This window comes from Xiphophorus hellerii, chromosome 20 (genome assembly GCF_003331165.1).
Source record: "Xiphophorus hellerii strain 12219 chromosome 20, Xiphophorus_hellerii-4.1, whole genome shotgun sequence".
Taxonomy (NCBI): domain Eukaryota; kingdom Metazoa; phylum Chordata; class Actinopteri; order Cyprinodontiformes; family Poeciliidae; genus Xiphophorus; species Xiphophorus hellerii.
Window position 1 is genome coordinate 32942054 of NC_045691.1, and position 20494 is coordinate 32962547.

At 40.1% G+C, this 20494-nt stretch overlaps 1 protein-coding gene across 2 annotated transcripts in view; it reads right to left on the reverse strand.

Annotated features, from left to right (window-relative positions):
• The window catches only part of cntn4 (contactin 4), a 242934-nt gene that overhangs the window by 58974 nt on the left and 163466 nt on the right, over window positions 1-20494 (reverse strand). For both annotated transcript variants that reach the window (XM_032549067.1, XM_032549066.1), the window contains exons 9-11: window positions 15152-15291; window positions 6932-7061; window positions 5613-5763 (exon numbers count right to left, since the gene is read on the reverse strand). In XM_032549067.1, coding sequence (XP_032404958.1) covers window positions 5613-5763; window positions 6932-7061; window positions 15152-15291 — 421 coding nt within the window. The remainder of the gene's footprint in view (window positions 1-5612; window positions 5764-6931; window positions 7062-15151; window positions 15292-20494) is intronic.

A 20494-nucleotide genomic window follows, 5' to 3' on the forward strand; every position in this document is an offset into this window, starting at 1 on the left:
CAGGTAGTCTGAGACTCAGATCATTTTTTAATGGGCAACAAGCCGATTACAAACTGACGTTAAAACCAACAAAATAAAAGCAGAAAATCAAGTAGGTGTTAAAATATGCTAAAGTTGATATTTGTTTTAAAATATCATTACATGTTGCTTTAAAATGTGACTGCTCTCTCATGCAGAGTCATACAAACTTCTAATGTACATAATTAATGACACTTCATGGTAGGAAGGTTTACAAATATGTAAATTGTATTCATTCACCTTCCTGTTTTAAAACTTTGAAAGCCAGGACAAAAAACTGAATGGATGGATGAAATTGCTTCTTTTTTGTGACACTTAAATACTCCAGATCAGATAGAGGTGACCTGAGAAAATTCAAAAAGCAATTTTTCAAATGATGAGTTCACTGACCAGGGGAACAAACCCATCCAAAACCAAGCTGGTCCTATTAGAAGTCATCATTTCTCCCATTGGTAACTCTGGAAATGATTGTCAATAACCATAAGTTTTGGAGTAATTTCTCCAGCCACACCCTGACCTGAACTCACTTAACTAGAACTTGACTGGCAACATGAAGTAGACTGAAAGCTCTAAAAAAAAACTAAAAAAAAACTATCATACTTCAATCTAAAGAAATTCAAAAACAGATGAAAACCAAAGTTTTATCATCTGCATATCTGGAAAGACTTTCAAAGCCATTTCTAATGTTTTAAAGAATCCAGGACTAAGATAACTGAAGCCAAATGACAGATTTCTGCAATATAATACAAAATAACTGGGTTCAAAAGTCTAGGGAAATATGGAATAAAATCATTTTAGAACTATTAATTAGTTCACCTGATATATGTGACAAGGTTATCGTAGTTAACTAAACTAACAAAATAACAAAATGTGCGTGTGTATGTGTGCATGGTTGTTTGTCCTGTTTGTCTCTGTGTAGCACTGGTGTCCCAGGTGACCACCCTTCATGACCCCATTAGGGGTAAGCGTTAGAAAATGGATGGATGCTGTTACAACAACATAACAGGGAAATAGATGTGGAATTACAACTATTTTTCCATTTTTTCTGAGTATCCAGCTATGAATAATAATAAATTCTGAGCTTTTTAAGACTTTTCCAACAGTATATTAACAGAAGACAAAAAAATGCAAGACGCAGATGAATTTGATGAAAATAAATTCCACCAAAGCACCATTACCAACAACTCTGATTGGTTAATCACTCCGTTGTGACGGCTGTTTAACACTCCAGTCCCAGACATTTGAAATCACTCTGAACAATAAACTCAAATCAACAGATTCAAAAAGGTCTGAGTGCAGCGTGATTGAAGTGGCACAGGGCAACTGAAGGGCACCAGGGGCAAAACCACTATGCAAATCCCCCTTCCACTTTTGTTTGACAAGCAACAACACTGCTTTGTGTATATGCAAAACCTTGGCAAGATGCTGAGCACACAGCCCTGCTGTCGGAGCGAAGCCGCGCTCGGGTGCTGACACCCACTGGGTGACCCCCCCCTGCCAGCAGTGACGCTTCAGGGCCAGACTTCACACTTCACCCAGACAGACACGCTCCAACGTTACGTGAAGCAGACAATCACATCGCCGAGGTCACGCAAGGTCGGACTGTGGGATCGCCCTCTGCTCCTCTGAAGCTTGGCAGCGTGTCAGGAGTGGACTCATTTGATTTCTGGAGCCTCCACCCGCCCCACTGAGGTGAAAACTACTTGATTAGCACTTTGAATTGACCCAGCAGCTGGTCTGCTTGGCCCCCACCAAAGAGCTGCTGATAAAACACAGTGGATCCCATTATCCATTACTCAGTTAGGCCTCATGCTGTTCTCTTCCTCTCAGCCGGCTGCTACCACATGTGAGGAGTGCCTTGGAATCCCTCTGGAGATAGAATGAAGAATTTCCCTGCATTTCAAAATGCACTGCTAGACTCTTTGCAAACACCCCCAAGTTAAGTTTAAGCATTACACAGCAATTCAAGAAAGGTGTCATATTACAAATTTAAAAGCATTCCTATTAAAGAACTCCGTTTGCTAAAGCAACAACACGGTGGCCACTGGTGCACAGCTTTTCTGTAGCGATGAGGCAGATAAAAAATATTGCCTTGTTGTTCCCTGGCTGCGTTGGCATTTCAGCCTCGTATTGATTTTATAATATATCTTGTTACATTTCACTAAATCATTTTGAAATGTACCATGGGTATATGAATTTAAAACACCTGCACCGTGTCTCTGACTTACCTTCAAATCCTGGTTTGGAAACTTTTATCAAAATAACCCAGCAAAGTAATTCATATCTCTGTCATCAGAATATTGGAATTTTAAGACCCAGGCCAGGCGTGGGACACTCCAGGCCTGGAGGGCCGGTCTCCTGCAACTTTTAGATGTGTCTCTACTTCAACACGCCTGAATCAAATAATGAGGTCATTAGCAGGACTCTGGAGAACTTGACTGCACTTAGGAGGTGATTCATTTGTTGGATTCAAGTGTGTTGGACCAAGGAGACATCTAAGAGTTGCAGGACACCGGCCCTCGAGGACCAGGATTACCCACCCCTGATCTAGAATGATTGTATAAAACACAAAACAGTTTACTGAGAAGGTAACGTGGAGTCCATGTAAGAGAACTTGTGCAAACAGGAAAGTAACTGGCTTAATTAATTAGACCACCTATAAACTTCTGATTTTGAAGATATTAATAAATAAATCTCTCACTTATTCCCTCATTATTATGGTATTTAGTAGATAGAACTTATTTTCTAACTTACCTAAAACAAGACTTAACTCTGATTTAACTTCAGACAGAAAAAAGGTGCATGTGTCTTTTTATTCAGTGTATGTAAACTTCTGGTTTTAATTACAGCATCATACCAGTAAAGAGCTCATTCATAACTCTGCTACATTAACTTCTCTATTGGCAAAACTTCCATCTTATGTAGCTAATTTTACAAACTTTGTATTTCTATCTCTTTGTTTTCTATACCTGTCCAAAGCAGTAAAATGCTACAGCTACAGTCTGGTCGGGAAAACTCGTGCATGCAAGGAGAAAACAAGCAAACTAGACACACAAAAGTCCTAGTGGAGGTCAGAACAGGACTGTTGTATTGATTGCACATCAGTAACCTCTGATGAACATCGCTTCTCTTTTGTGAGTGCAACAGAAAACGAACTGGTCCAGACTGAGAGGGAACGCTGCGTTCCTCATTGTGGTCGTAGAACTCCACAATGAGGAGCTTTTCTTCTTTGCAGTGGTACAGGTGAGTGTGTGACAGTTTGTCCAACTAGTCTACAACTGTGACATTCAACGGCGTTCTGTGTAGTGTGTGTAGAAAGTGATACACTGTATTAGTAACACTGTTCCCTTCATACCAGCTATGTGATCCATGAACAGCTGCATTACCAGACATTCATTCCAACTATGGTTCCACCATTACTGACTTTTTCCTCCTTCTGCTTTATAGTTTTTATTGAATGTTTTTCCAGGCAGTACTGAGAAACTAAGTTATTTGGGTCAGGATGGCATGATTACATTTTCAGAAGAAAGCACTGGGATGGTTTCAAACAAAGAAATTCGGGATCTTCAGGTAGTGGAGAAAACAATAAATAGTATAAACTGTGGATTGTATTTGATACCCTTCAATAAAATACAGTGCAAATAATTACATTCAGAAGTGACCTAATTGGTAGAGATTGGGACTGAATTTCAAAGTTTTGTTGTTAGAGGAAGCCGTGAACAAGCAGCATTGTGAAGACCAGCGAATGTATTATGCTTGAACATCTCACACTGCACTGTTCAACACAACATCTTAACATACGAAAAGTATAAGACAACTCCAAACCTATCAAAATATGGTGGTCTACCTAAACTCACCAGCTGGACATGCACAGCATTAAGGCTCTCACTGTCCACGGATGGCTGAGATTTCATCGTTGAGTAAACTGATTTCCTACATTTTGTCCTCAAGATGGTTCCAACTAATACCCGTATCACCTTGGTGTGGCATACTGAATAGTTTGATGTGAACACTGTTACTGTGAACAAGCTTACTGCGTGACACAGAGTACATGGTCATCAAGATTGGCCTATGCGCAGACATGTCTGGCGGACATCTGCTTGGAGTACTCATTGATTCTGCCTTGAATACACACAGAACTCCATGGTGTGAAGTAGACCTGAGTATGAGAGAGCCTTTAATCTGAAAAGAAGTCAAGAGGCCTTTGGTACATACAAAGACAGACTGTATATATTCTTCGAGCAGTGTGGACGAACAGTCAGTGGATGAAATCTCAACCACAGACGGTTGAGATTTCATAGCTGAAAGTACTGATTTCCTACATTTCTCATGGCAAATTCCTTCAATTCTCACAATCCTAATGGAAACATGCAAGTTTGTTTAGTTAGTTGGGCATCTAGCACTGTTTCTTCTCCACCGCACAAATGTTATTGCTGCAAAGTGGCAGTCTGGTTGATTGTGCCGTCTCACCCTCATCAGCTCTGTGTCGCATACAAAACAGTTGGGGATGTGAGCACTGTTTCCCATACTGAGTGCATGGTTGTAAGAATGTACCTATGCTTAGACGTGTCTGACAGATGCCCACTTTGAGTCCACTTTGACTACACACTGACTTCCACACAATGTATGCCCCAAGTATGGATGCCTTGAACCTGGAGGAGCTGTACAGATCTACTGCTCTACTCACTAGACAAGTATCAGCTGTGCACAACACCAATCAGACTTTTATGGAAGAGTTGGAAAGTGGTGAAACAAAGGCATAAGAAGCCATAAGCCATGTAGGGGTCACAGCAAAAAACTAACATTGAACATCACCCTAAGCTCATCATCCCCACAATAAAACATGGTGGCAGCAACATTTTCCTGTAGAGGATGCCTTTCTTTATAGGAGACAGGAGAAACTGATGGTATCTGATAGCAAGATGGGCACTTCCTGGTGGAAATTCTGGTAGAAGCAGCAAAAGACTCAACTTTACCGTCAAGATGGACAATCGGGGGCGTGCCGTGGTGGCGTAGCGGTTAGCGCGACCCGTATTTGGAGGCCTTGAGTCCTCGACGCGGCCATCGTGGGTTCGACTCCCGGACCCGACGACATTTGCCGCATGTCTTCCCCCCTCTCCTTCACCGTTTCCTGTCAGTCTACTGTCATATAAGGGACACTAGAGCCCACAAAAAGACCCCCTGGAGGGGTAAAAAAAAAAAAAAAAGATGGACAATCGGCCAAACTCTACAGAACAGTTTCAATCAAAGCATCGTGAAGAGTTAGACCAACCCAGTTCAGATTTATATCCAACTGAGAATCTGTGGAGTTACCTGAGAACTGATGTTAGAGAGAGTTGTATCTGTAATTGTGGAGAAAAGTGGTTCTACAAGAATATCTTGAGGGGTTGAGCAGAATGCATAGAAATACTTTCTTTCCACTTTGCAACCCTAAGCAGCTTCATGTTCGTCTGTTAGGCCATCTTCAGTTTGTTCAAACACAGATCCACACACCCAGCAGAGCACTTCAAGAATCTCAACCTTGCTAAAGGGAAATCTCCAGCAGTTCTGGCAGAGAGACAGAAGCAACCAAACCACGTGAAACGATGTTTTACCTGCTGCTCCCCTGCAGGGGTTCGCTGTCCTTCCGCCATGAGATCACGCCCCAAGGAGACATCTTGGGCTTGCACTCGATGAGGATGTCTCCTCCCACTTTTACCAGCGTCTGACTCTTCAGTTGATTGTGAGAAAAATCCGGGGCAACAGCTGAGAGAAGAGAATTGCAACAATTGTCTGTTAAACCATCTCTGTGAAGACTTTCTTTTGCCTAATTTATCTCTGACCTCTTATCTCCTATTAAACACGTCGCACTGCGGGCTGTTTTTTATTTTCTTCAAAATGAGCTCATTAAGAAGCAGAATTTCCCACCATGGATAATTCAAAGAGATGAGATTGCATAATTAGCAATCAGACACTTGATGTGGAGTTTGATGTTAGTTTATTAGTATCATTCTCTGTCAGACAGCATGTGATTCTCCCGCTTTGTTTTAAGTCTGATTTGTAGCTATGCTACCGTCTCAAACCACCAGCACTTCTTTCCTTTGACAAGAGAGTTTTGCATGAACATCATCTGGATGTGATACGTTGAAGGAGAAACAGAGGCTGAGATTGAAGACTGACAATCTTGGCAAGGCAGATGGGCCAAGACTTCTCAGCTGAACAAATCTGATGTACATCACTGTCAGTCAAACACATTCATCTTATAATTAATGCTTTTCAATTAGTGGTCAGAAAGGTGGGGAGTCTTCTGATAGCATGGCGTACAGGGAGGGAGACAAATCAAACTGCAGATACAGACAAGGGAAAGTTTGATGGCATCTCTGATAATGCCATCAAACTTTCTATGCAGCAGGATGGCCATGCACTAACTGCACTTCCATTAACCATAAAATTGCACAAATTGAAATTACAAAAATAAATTTGCTCAGACTCACGTTTTTCAATACGTTTTGAGCTAGGATGAGATGGTTGTTTTGGTCTTATCAAAATAGATATAGTTCGCAAAACTAAATTGTGAACTGCATGTAAATTGCAATGGAAAAACTTTCCATCACATCACATGAGTCATGATCAACATCCGGACGTTACTACTGGCAAAAACGCTGAAGGAGACGACAGGAAGAGGTGGGAGGATGACGGTTTGGTCTGCAGCATATTGACGAAGACATTTGAAATGGAAACGCAGCTACTTTCATTTGGTTGCTTGTTCTGTCTGCATAAAATAAATGTAATCAATAAATAAATTGTATTGATTTAAAATATATATATATATATATATATATATATATATATATATTACACAGCTGTAGCCATCACAGTTGTCCCCCATATCATAGTTTGTGTCTCTCTAGGCCACAGAGACGCTGAGCCTCACCTATGACTCGGAGCTCTGCGTTGGAGTAGACCTCGCCGTGCTTATTCCCAGCCACACACTGGTACATTCCGGCGTCGGACAGGGTTAGCCGACTGATTGACAGAATCCCATTGGCAACCTGTACGCGCTCCTGTGGACACAGAGACACACACCTTTAATATGCCTTTTCCCCCAGAGCTCATCTACATAAAAACAGCCACGAGGCGGGGATGTGAAATATGGCACAGAAGTGACAGACGTGGCAATAAATCTAGGTTTTCATCACTAATAGAGGGAAAGGCTTGGGTGGATGGAAGCAGGCTAGCAGAAAATGACCCTAATCAATCTACATGTTTATGAGAGAGAAGTAAAACCATGCCCTATTTATATCACCCCCCCCCCCACACACACACACACACCCTGCTGTACCACAGGGCCTGTTTCCCCTTCAGCAGAAGGAAGGGATAAGAGGGGAAGGAATATCATAACATTGGAAAATTGCTTTGCAGATCCCGTAGGTATGCCCTTTACATACTAAGTGATGTGTACCTGGTAATGTTCTGAGCTTCTCTTCATCTGTTTGGACTATCAGATTCAGTCCCCTGCAGGGCAAATCAAGCTCATCGTTGAGACATCAAATTAAAATGTGTTTAACGGCTGCAGAGCACGATGAACCAAAAACTGGGCTGGATCACTTGATCAGCTGAGTATTTAATCTCCAACAGACTCTTTTTCTGCTTATTGAGATAAACGCCTGTCAGTAAGAAATCAACTTCCTTGCAATGCCAGATTATAAGAGATTTAGTTGTTGTGTTGGTATAAACTTAGCATCTTGCTGATCCTACTAATTTGTGCTAAGATGCAGCGCACTGAATCATTAGCTCAGGTTAAGCTAATGGCTAAAATGAGCTCAATATTTTCCATTTTGATGGTAAAATTTTTTTTGAACTGCAATTTTGTTTACAAATACTTAATGATTTATTTTATGTAAAGTTGTGGCTTTGTGTGGTTTTTACCTCCTTTCTCATTGTTTTTGGTCGTTAAAATATCTTCAGGTTCAAGTGCGAAGTTTATTTGTCTTTGAGATGGCAAACTTGCATTATACCAATATTTGGCTGTATCTGTTTTTTGGCTCAGTTCAGTAAAATGTTGGTCTTATCTCAAGTTCTTCTATCTCTCCTAAATACAAGCAGTAAATGTTTTAGGGCCTGTCATCCGTCTCTGCAGCTGTGTGAGGTTTCGGCTTTCCATGTCCTCCATCTCCCGTGTTTTCCTCCGACTCACCTTCAGTGTCATTAGAGCCCATTTGAACTCCAGTCACAAAGGGAGGGGAGGATTAAGGTGCTGTCACATGAAAACGGAGGCTGTCCTCACTGAGAGATCACAAACTAATCCTGCATTTGAGTAGGTTGTGCCGGAAATTTCCATAACGCTCAGCAGCTCCGGATGTGCAGGGGCGAGCATCCCTTCTGGCGAGCCAGGCAAACGGTGGCGGGTATCAGTCTGTGCAGGAGGGAAGCACTCCCATTTACAGCTGCTATTAATTAGCCATGACATTCCTCTAAAATCAGCAGTTTTTGGCTCTGGGACCTGGGGGGACCATCTGCACCCCTTCTGCAGTGCAAAAGTGATTGGCCATGTCATGTGAACTGAACACTAAACTGAATTGGTTGATAAAAAAATGTGCACAATGTTAAATTACATTTATGAATTTCTAGTGTTGATATATGAAAACATTGCATCTGACTGCTGCTGGACTGTTTGAGCAGTATCTACTCATTATTTATGTTCGTTACAAACTGTTCTTGACCTTTAATGGCAGAGTCCACAATCCATGTTTGACCCATTTTTAGAGTATAAGAGTGAATATGTGGCAGATTTATCTTTTTTTAGACACAAAATGTGTGATAAAAAGATGACATTTTTATCACATAATGTAAAGGGTTTTTCAGACACATAGTGCCATTTTATGGCACAACCCAGTAACAATCTTAATTGCAGTTATGAAAATGCTATATATATTAAATATGACTTGATAAAATTATTTAACACCTTGAAATTGGGCCCCTGTCTCTTTAAAAACTCCTGCTCGTTCTGAAACTCTGCCTTCAGGAAGTCGTCACAACATGGCTCCTTTTTTAAGGAAGAGGTATTGAAGTCCCTTTAATAAATTTTTTTTAGCAGCATTGTACTGAGCAGTAGCTCCAATAATGACCTCAGCAGTTCCACCAGGTGTTTGCTAATTGCTGCTGGCTAGCCTGAAGGAGCTGGGGGGGGGGAGGGGCTGCTCTGTGAGGTGGAAACTTGGAAACTGTAACTCTGAGGAGGAGCTGCATCCTCAAAGCCAGCACTAGGTCCAACCAGGCGTTTTTGCACAGCTGAATGGTTGTCATGGATATTAAAAGATTAATCAAACATGCACAAAAGAATCAAGTCAACACTCCAGGTATGTTTTTGATGAGGGAATAACAATATAATGTGGTGCAATCCACAAAAAATTAAATTTTACATAATTCTTCCCCTTTAATTTCTAAAACTTCTCTCTCACAGTCTCTTTCTAAATAAGTGCAAAAATCAACATGTATTCTTTTTCAAATTGATAGGCAATACCCAAGGGTTTAAGAGAAAACTGAAGTCTCTTCACTGCCTTCCTTAAATATGGAGATGTAAAAGTAACAGAAAGCAACAACTGAATCAATCGAAATGAATCTTAATCTCCGGAGTTTAATCTTCAAAACACAAGAAAAGGAAAATACCACTACAGAGCTGCACAGTATTATTATTCACCAGAGCAGAACTGCAAGATAAATCTGCTTATTGCTTCCAAAGATCTTTGATTAATTTACCATATGCACTCGACTGAAAAGCAAGCACAGCAGCAGACGTGAACAAAGTTCCCAGGTGGCTTGCAGTGAGAGGAACAAAACCTTTAAACTGAGCCTACTTACTTTGATACAACCTCAATTAACAAGCAAATCAGGGAATTTTAACCATCTGCCCTTAACTACAGCAGTCAACCTGACTTTAATGGGATTACTCACTACCTAAAATCGGAATCTTTTACTTCAGATGTCTATAAGGGAGACCTCCGGTTCAAGTAGTTCACTACAGTAAGTCATCCGTCCTCTGAATGAACTAAATCTTCTTTCACTGAAGAGTTTTCTTTTAATTGCAAAGCCATCCTAATCCAGAAGCCATTGACAATAAATCAAGAGATTGAAGTCCTTCAGACGGAAACAGCCAGAAGAAAAGGAACATTCAGACTAAGCATTAGTTTTTCACCCGGTGGGTCATAAAAAGAACCACCATGGCGACTGGATCCCCAGACTGGAAACGGAAGCATTCTCGCTCAAAAGCTGAGAAAAAAGAAGAGGAAAAATAAACAAAGATATTAATTTGTCTGAAAATTGTTAATTGTTGGTGATGGTTAATTCAATAAAAGCATCCCCACAGACAGCTCAACAGCTCATGCCATGATCTATGCTATACTATTGAACAATATTCAAAGTTATTAACTATAAATAAATTAACTTTGTAAATTTATTTACAAATAAAGTTTATATATTAACAAATTAAATTTATGTCAGCAACTTTATTCACAAAGTGAAACAAATTAAATAGATTAGGGAACACATATTCAAATTTTTTAATATGACTGTATATTGAAAAGTCACACCTGGACTGAAGTATCTACTCATGTTTAAAGATTGTTCACAGTACAGTTTGTGATGTGTGGATGTTTGGTTTCGCTGTAAATACTGATCACAGTCTGTGTCGTATGTCGTCTCCTGAGCCAGGTGTATTACAGCCCTTAGCCTGCAGGAGGAACGCTCCAACTTCAGCATAATTAGGGAAAGTAATGGTTATGTGAATGACTCCACTTGCATGGGATCGATGGTGGTATCATCAGTGCAGCAATGATGTAGTCAGTTAGTCACTCATTCAAAACAGCAATGATAAAAAACACAGATGATACCATGTGGATCCATTAGTCGGCGTTATCGGCACATTGGTTCACTGTCATCTTCCAGGACCCCAGGTCAATCACATTCTACAGCTGCCTCATATTTGTGATAAACTCCTCACATTATGCTGTAATACGCTGATTTCCATTTTCATATCAATTACTTCCAGAGACTGTGAACACTGTGTAGGCCAGGCTGTATAAAGGGCAGCCCACACCAGCAGCATAAGGCGTCCCAAGAAATCCAGCTTTGAAAAGATACTCGCGCTCTACCCTTACCCCCTTAAAGCTGCATATTTGACATATTTGTTAAAACTGTCATCATGTCATGACAGTATAAAATGAGACAGATCATCTGTGAAAAGATCGATCTCAAGAAATGCTACGCTCCTGACCCGAAAACAACCAATCAGAGCCAGGAGGAGGGTCTTAGCACTGTCAATCATTTTCATATACTTGCTGCTAAATTTGCATTCACTACAGGCTGTGCTGATGGAGGGAAGCTATACTGTAGCAGAGAGCAATGAGAGTTGGGTGGTGAGGGGCTGAGTGGCATGCACACGGGCATGATTTTCAGCACTAACACCCGCCTCCTGGCTCTCATTGGTTGCTTCTAGTTAGCATTGGGGGAAGGAAGGAACTAAATTTTTTCACATTTTATCTTTCTCATACTATGCTGTCACCACACGGTGACAATTTCAACAAATATGTAAAGATATTTTTATGAAAGTTACATACTGCAGCTTTAAGTGAAAGGCACCCCGTGACAACACATTTACTGTCGGAAAATGACAGTAAAATTCAGCCAGTGGCGAACTTAAAAAATACAAAGCGCACAGACCTTTTAGTATTTTCTAAAAGAACGAAAGAAGGAAGAAAATGAAAAACATGTTGGGGAGTTCAAGTTTGGGACTCTCTGTGCGTGCAGACTGGGATAGGAGCACTCTATAGATATTGAAGGTTATCCTGCAATAGTCAGCCCCGCCCACTCCTCACTACTTCCCAGGGCTGCCTACTGACCAGTTCTCCGTCTAACAGGTCCGGAAAATCTCTGAGACCTGGGTATTACCCTAAAAGTACTCTATAAGAGATAATCTATTTAAACTGGTGGCGAAAGTGATTCGTCTAGCTCTAACTACCTTCAATCCAGAAGTTATGACCCTTTACAGTTAAGAAACAATCAGCTGAGTAGCCCTCGCAGCTGCATAATTCCAATAACCACTTCTGTTAACGGTAGCTCACTTTCTAAATCATAACTTGCACTTGGAACTGGCTAGATTATGTTTAGTGACTTAGATGTAAGTCCCAGGGTCATTATTTAATCTCACCAAAGGAAATTATGAAGCCTCCTATTTACTGGAATCATGTATATTAGTTTTACCTTAATTAAAAGAACTGGACAAAGATTAAATGACTCTATTAATTCCAATGTCCACCAACCTCATTAGAGTTTTATAGTATAAATTTATTAAGCAAGCTTAAGCAGGGATATGCGACATAGAAATCAATAATCAATCGTATATAATTCAAAAACAGTGTAATAAAATTTACATGTACAATCATACTACCCTATCTCCTTTCCCTAACTTAAGTCGCGCGTTCTGGAATGGAATTTCAATGAGCAGATTCAACTCATACCCAGACGATGGTGGATCTTTTGGCAACAGGAATTTCTAGCATCCTTGGTTGAGGTCTTTGCCTTGTGTGGAAAAACCCTCCTTAGAAAGGAAACAAAGCAGAACGGGTCCGAATCCTTTTGCAAAACCCAGTTCCTCATCCCTGAGGGACCTTTGTCCTTCCTCCAAGTCTTGTTGCAGAGTTTGAAATTGCTGGGTTGAGACAAGACCAACGGTCGAATAAAGAACCAGAGATGGGGCGATGGGACCCAGTCCTTTCTTAGCGGTGTGAAGTCCGAGCTCCCCCGTGGTTCTGAAGTGCGGTCCGTAGCTCAATCTGCTCCCGCAGGTTGTCTCTTCTTCTGCGCCGCCGGACTGGGAACAACTGGTTCCTCTTTTCAGCCCGTTTTTATACATTTCTCCACCATGTGTGTGTATGGGGGGGTTTGGTCTACGTGACTTTCTTCACATCTGCTGTCTCTCATGAAAAAGTCCCCACATTTCCCAACCTATTTTTGCTGACCGTAGTGGAAGTTCCCGTACTTCCCCATTTCCCGTTGCCTCAGCCAAACTCACCGCACCACCCATCCTGTGCGCCCTGGCCATCTGTTCAGAACTGCTTGCGACATTTCCTGTTATCAGGGCTGTACTGCATTCCTCTCTTTTCTATAATTCACTATCATTTATTATAACTCATTAAGCACATTCAAAACAGTGTAAACCTGTTTGAATTGATTTCAAATGATCACAACTTCACATTCATTGACAATAAATCACATCTTTTTCTTGTTAATCATTAACATAATCATTACATAGTTAAATCATTACAGATCATTAATCAGAGATTCTTTGCAGAAAGTTATTGAGTGATTACTTATACTCATATTATTCAGACTTATTCAACTTAATTAACTTTTAATCAAACTACAAGATTACTTTATGTCTTCCAAGCCATTATGCACCTTTTTCTGCGTGTGCCTGGAAAGATCTCATACCCTTATGCCAGTTTTCTTGACAATATCAATGTATTATAAGTACTTTTGACAGTTACATTGTCTTTAAGGGAAAACAAGAATACATTTGATTTATTCTTTCTTTTTCTCTGTTTTAAAGATTGTACATACTACCCCATTATTGCCCCCTATGAAAGTGTAGTCAAAGTTCCACATCTCTGAGACCAATTCTGTGGTTCAGCTGGGCTAAACAATTGTGTAAATATGAAAGCATGTTTTGTCTGCTCAGTCACAAGGCTTGCTTTGCCTCCCTAGAGTGTCTTGTACCTTAACACAAATATAGCATATTCAGGACAACAATCAAGATGGCCGCTCGTTCCCTCTTACAGGGCGGCTGCTTCTTCCCAGGCAGAAGACTGTCAGCAGAAATACAGTCCAGTGAAGAAGCAACTCAAAAAAGACCTCAATCAATTCTCAGTAATAACTAACAACCAGTGCCCCCCCACCACTGCTGCTCACACTGCTGACCTTTCCCTCTTCCACTCATTAAGCAGCAGTGGTTAATGGTGGCATTTCAAACAATGCAGCACCTTCGCTGATTAATCCATTCACCCATGCTTTCTGAATATATCCATTTATTATGTCTATGTTAAGGAGGAATGTGCTGCACAAACGTCGGGGCAGTCGATGTAACCTTTAATCACACTCCAAGCACTGCCTCATCCGCAGACAGGCGACTGGGTTAGCCATTTACTCCCAGCGCTACCGTTTGGATTTATTTATCCCATCATAAATTCCTAAGTACATCCACATAAAGATAAGAAAATAAATCTCATCAAATGTAATAGAATATTAAATCTTTTTAAGAAACTACCTTATAAGAAACAAGAGGGAGATTTTTTTTTTGCACCACCATAAAAAGGTGTTGATAAAACATGTTGCTGTTGGCAAAACAGACTGTTGATTGTGCTCCCCTGACAGTAAACTAAATCTGATTTTATGTGAAAGAGGCTGCGCTGAGTGGAGCGCTGCCTCGGGTTACGTGGTGACAGACCCGGGTTCATTCCTACCTCATGTACAACACTCAAGCACTGATCTGTGTCCTCCGGTGTGTTTCTCACCGTCTTTGCATAATGAAGCAAATTAACATATTGGCAGTTTATTTATCAAAAGCAAGCTGTGCCGCAGTGTCCAATCAGTCAGCTTAAAGGTACTCAGAAAAAAGGGAAAAAACATCAAATGTAATAATCTAATATAAATAATAAAGAAATCACACTTTTTCAGATGCCAAGATGAGATGGAGAATTGCTTGTGGGGAAAATGAGGGGGCAGGAAGCACAAAGGAATGAATTAAGTCTTGAGTCTGAAAAAAAAAAAATCTTGCTTTTCATCTGCGGTGGCACAGAATTAATAACTGAGGTTGGTAAGAAGAGATTTAGCAGATGATTAATGTAGCTTCTACATCACGGTGCTTTTAAACACTTGGCCTGTTTCTTTGATCTATGCAGCACAATGGGGCATGGTTAAAAACCTTTGAAATAAATGCTTTTTTGTGGATGACTATAATTAATGCAGAGAAAGGTGTGCTTAGTATGAATGTTTGGTATTCTTCATTTGCTACTAAGATTGAGAGTGAAATTTGTAAAAACGTGTCGGTGTGCCCAAAGTTTAGAACTTTATGAGCTTGGAGACATTTGGCAGACTTTACCTCTGTAGATTCCAGGTTTTCTCCGTTCTTCATCCATCTGTACGAGGGTTTCGGTTTCCCTGTGGCTTTGCACTCCCACACCAGCGAGTCATCGATGAACTTTTGGACGTCTTGGGGCTTCTCGATGAGATGAGGTGGAGCTGGAAACATGGAAAGGCAAAGTAAACAGGATTACTGCTTTGAAAAAGTTGTTCAACAATTAACATACAAGTCATAAAAATAAATGGAAGTAAAAAGTCAAATTTGAACTACCGGTATATGACCAAGGCAACTTTCTTCTAAAATTTAGTACAAGACCAGTTTATTCAGTTGAACCATGGGCAGTTTTCAGAAATTGACAAATACGCCTGACATCCTCCTGTTTTTTCTTAAATCAACCAACCATGGTTGCATCCATCAACCATCCAACTAATCAATCCATCAACCATCCATCTATCTAACCAATCAGGTTTGTGATGAACCAACCAGGTTCATCACAAACAATCAATCAGGTAACCACCCAACTAACCAAATATCCACAGACAACAGAATGCCCAAATAGCTATTCAGCCACCCACCAAATCAAGCAATCAACCAGTCCACTATCAAACCAATAAACTGACTAGACAATCAGTCAACAATACAAGCAGCCATAAAATCAAAAATGAATCAGTCAACCAACAAGGCCACTAACTTACCAACCATTCAACAAAGCAACCAACCAAATAACTAACCAAGCAGCCAGCAAGTCAGCCGACCAACCAACTGTCCATACAATCAACCAACAAATCAAATCGGCCAGCTAACCAAGAATTCCTCAGCAACACATCCACCAACTGACTAACCAAAAAAAAAAAACTAAGTCAACCAACCAAATGAATAATGGCCACTACAAAAATAAAAAAATTCAAACATTGGTTCAAAAACAATAAATTGTCATAAAATTTAGATAAAACTACATTTATGATATTTGGAAACCATAATAAACAAGAAAATAACTATTGACAGTGTTGATTTAGAATGAGTTCATGACATTTTATATAATAGACTCATTAATATTTGACTTATTATGTGGAAACTTGTGTCAATACATACAAAACAAATTTATTTAAAGCTGTTGTACATAATACAAAAAAACAACAATCAAAATATTACATAAAGTAGGATAATGGAAACATACAAATCCATTATTGAGGGTCTGGTGGATCCATAGCAGTACAGGCACACCACATGTTGAGGCTACAGTCCTCAAAATAGCTGTTCTGGGTTCAGTTCCCCAACCTATGCTATTTAGTGCATGTTTTTCCCTTTCTCTACTCTAATTCCTGTTTAGATACTGATGAATAAAGGCCACCAGTGTCAAAAGTTTTTTTTAAAGGTATACATGTCATGAAGCGGTGTGAGGTGGAGTGGTGAGGCAGATGCAGCGGACCCAGGTATGATGAATATGATGATTTTTAATTATAAATAAGTCCAGGAACAAGCAGCAGGCACAAGGAAACACTGACCACACAGAAGCTAACATGGACGACGACAATGACGAACATTGACAAGGACCCGACGAGGAACAAGGAACACAGGTGGAGTTAAATACACGGGAGGGTAATCACAGAACGAGACACACCTGGGAACAATCAAGGGGAGGACAGGACAACGAAGAGACTCAAGGACACAAAAAACTCTAACTAAACACGGAAAAACACAGATCCTGACAATACATGAGTGGACAAGTGAGGTCGAATGTACAAACTGAAACCAGAAAGAAAAGGAAGAAGAATTGCGAACACTTCTGTAAGCCTAAGAAAACAACAGTTTTTACTATTTTCTTTAAGTCTTTATTTATTACTTTAATGATGTTATTTTTTCCTCCAGAATATCTTTTATTTTCCAAGAGTGGCTACACCTGAATGAAAGTGAAAAATACTGGCTCCATATACATTAGGGCGGTTCCTAGTGCCATAAAACTCCTCAGTTCGATAGAATCTGAATAAATGATAGTATAATTATACAGGAGGAGAATTGATTCTTCCTGTATCATGCAGGTAACCCAAGGCTAGTTAATGATTCAACCAAAACAAAGGTACATAAAGCTAGATTTGTAAAGCTCTTGTGTTCTACTTTCTACATTCTTCTTGATGTTCAGGTCAAGGCTTTATCACCCTATATCACAGAAGGCTTTTGGCAGGATTAAATGAAAAGCCGAATGCACTTTTCCATTTCACAGACCTCACCTAATGCCACTCTCAAGGACTGACCTTTGTCAAGCCTTTTCACTAACAGCCTACACTAATTAGCTCCCACTATACGATATATTGCCTTTGGGTGAAGCAGAAAAACATAGAGAGAAATCCACTGGCTCTATACGTATATCTGTCAGTATAGCTTAACAGCTTCAACATGGAAGTATAGACGGCGTGTGTGTGTGTGTATGTGGCTTTGTATTTGATACACTGTAAGGACTAACAACACAGACTAAATTGTGGGGACTGACTCTTCTTTATGAGGCCAAAGCCACATAAGAAGAAGTGTTGCTTTAAGTTGGGGGTTAGGTCTAACACTAAGGTGTGAACTGAGTTTAGGTCAGGGGCCCCCCTCCCATTTGGATAGTGAATTAACATTGAAATGCATGTTTTCCGCACTGGAAAGGACCCAAACTTCCTGTTTTTCCAGCGAGATTAAATTGGCAAAAACTACCTTAGCAACTACTTTTTAAGACTCCTATTCTTCCAACTCAGAAAAGGAATAAGACCAGAGGATACTTACTTATACTTGTCTAGCAACTCTGAAGAGACGTATCTAGTTTATATACTTTGGATCAATATTATTAGATTCTCTTCTTTTTCTTCTTTTGCTCTTTCCTTTGGTTTGTTATTTTGTTTGTATTTCCTTTTAATTCACGTAAAGCACTTTGTAGTGTCTGGTTGCTGAAAATGTGCTATATAAATAAAATAACCTTACCTTTATTCACTTTTTCACTGTGCTATATGAAGGAGTCAGGCACAGATTCAGCATCAAAATTCATTCTGCTTCAAGGAACTGTTAGTATTTTGCTGCAGGTCTCTGAGAACCCTCTAGCAGATGAGGAGGCTCTACAAGGTTAGTTGAAGTGTTGACATTTGACTTGCATGGAGGCTACGTCTTAGCTGCCAGTCCAAATAGTGAAACTGTTTTCTTTTACAGGTAGGGGCCAATAGGGGATTCTTTTATTTATTCTGCTGCAGAGAAGAGGTTTTTGCTGTACGAGCTCAACTTCAACCTTTACTGTAGCTAAATGATTTTTTTTTGTCAATGATAAGAAAATACAGACAGCTTTTATGGCTTCCTTTTATCAATCTCTGAGAAGGTTTGAGAACCAGATGTTTTGTAGAGTTCTCAATAACATCCATATCGCATATTACCACACCTCTCTATCAAGGAATGCCAGATGGGCCACCTCACTTCCTGCACCTTTCAGGACTGCTTTTCCGTTGTTGCTATTTCAACCTGTACTGTCAGGGTGCCTCACTCCATCCCTCACCTGCTGTGCACATATCGACTCTCAGTCAGCGCTCACCAAATGAAGGCAGGCAGTCCATCTCAGCCTGTAAGAGGCCAAGCCTGCATGCAATCAGGCCAGACGTCAAGAGCCTAAAGCAGAAGAAAGATGGGAATTTGCCTCATTAAGGGAATCACCGTGAGATTATGCAACAGGAAGCCTGCAAATACACCAATGCAAATGCAACCAGGAAGCCATCTGAGATACATCAACGCAAACAAGCAAGTACTGTAGATGATAACTTTTTGTCTTCAACCTTTACTTAGTGGTGAACAATATTCTACCGTCCCGTAGTCTTAAGAGACGGGGTCAATTAGATCCAACAAGCTTTTAACCCTGACCTTGACCTTGTGTGCAGTTTTAAAACATTTTGTGTGGTTTCGGGATCTGATGGTCTGATGGGACAACAAACCCTGCTTCCCCCGCTGTCCAACCAGATTAAACGTGTATGGGATGTAAATATTTTTGCAAGGGACTTTGCACCATTTAATTTTCTCATTGTCCATCATCAGTTAATGAGTTTTAGCTTCAGTTCCTTAACATAGGGTGTAAAGTCTATGAGGCTTTATTTCTTGCAACATGACCAGTGACATCAAGGTACAGATATCCATATTTGACCGATAAGCACAGCAGCACCGCAAAATAATATCTACATTTCTTCCTGTTTTACACAAACTAACGCTCTCTGTGCTCCAGCATGCTTTGGTGTACAAGATACACCACTATCGATCATCCCGCTGGCATACACTACTAACAAATGTCTCAAAGGCTTAATTCAAAAGCAGCTCAAAGTAAGATTTTTATCACCTGGCTGCAGGGAAGAGAGAGGCAGGGCCTGACAAAAGACATCTGAAATGAGAGAAGAGTCAGCTCAGAGGGATTAGTAAGGCTGAAGCTGGCAGAATCCCGGCTGAGGTACACAACGACAAATTGAGGAATGTCCCAATTGACATACTTTGTGATAGCTGACACAGCATGTTATATTTCTTTCTTCTTGACTGATGATCACAAAGAGTTGCAAGAGATCTTTCATCTGTCACGTTTGAACGGCTTAAGGTCAGAAAAAAGTAAAAACGTTTTCACAACTCTACAGCAACTGACAGCTACAAAATAAACATATTTTATTATAAAGAAAAAAATAATAATATTTGGGTTTACATGGTTTTTATAATGTAGTGAAGATACACAGCGTGTACACATTGTTTTCAGTTTAGCTTGTAAAAAGTCAGGTCTATGGAAATGTTTCGGTGCATGTATTAAAAAGTGGAACATCAGACATGCATCTCTCCTTCATCTTTAGAGGTACTGATAGTAAGAGAAGTGTATGACAGACTTCTTTCCCTTATAGATTTCGGGCAGAGATATAACCAGAGTAGTCACATAATTGTGTCTATAAATGATTTATTAAGGAAAAAAAAACATCCTAGCCCTATATGAAAAGGTAACTGCCTTCCTCATTTAGTAATGTATTGTCTATGATTAGAAATAGTTGTTTAGTATACTGTAAACTTCAGGAGCTTCATACAGGCCTGTACAGTCAGGAATAACAAAACGTGAAGTAGAGTAAAACAAGTTTATTTGGGGGTGTGTTCTCATGAAATAATCACTGGTATTTATTACAACCAACAAGTCCAGTTTCCTCATCAGGAAAATCACCATGAGATTTCACGGATGCTCACTGGGAGCATCAAATCTCCCCAATGAGCTGAGATCTAGCTAGTATAGAAATTGTAGAACAGCAGTTTGAAAAACATTGGGATTTTGTTTGCACATACAGTACCTCTACAAGTAAAGGAAAAGTACTCCAATTAACAAAGAGCACCAAAGCA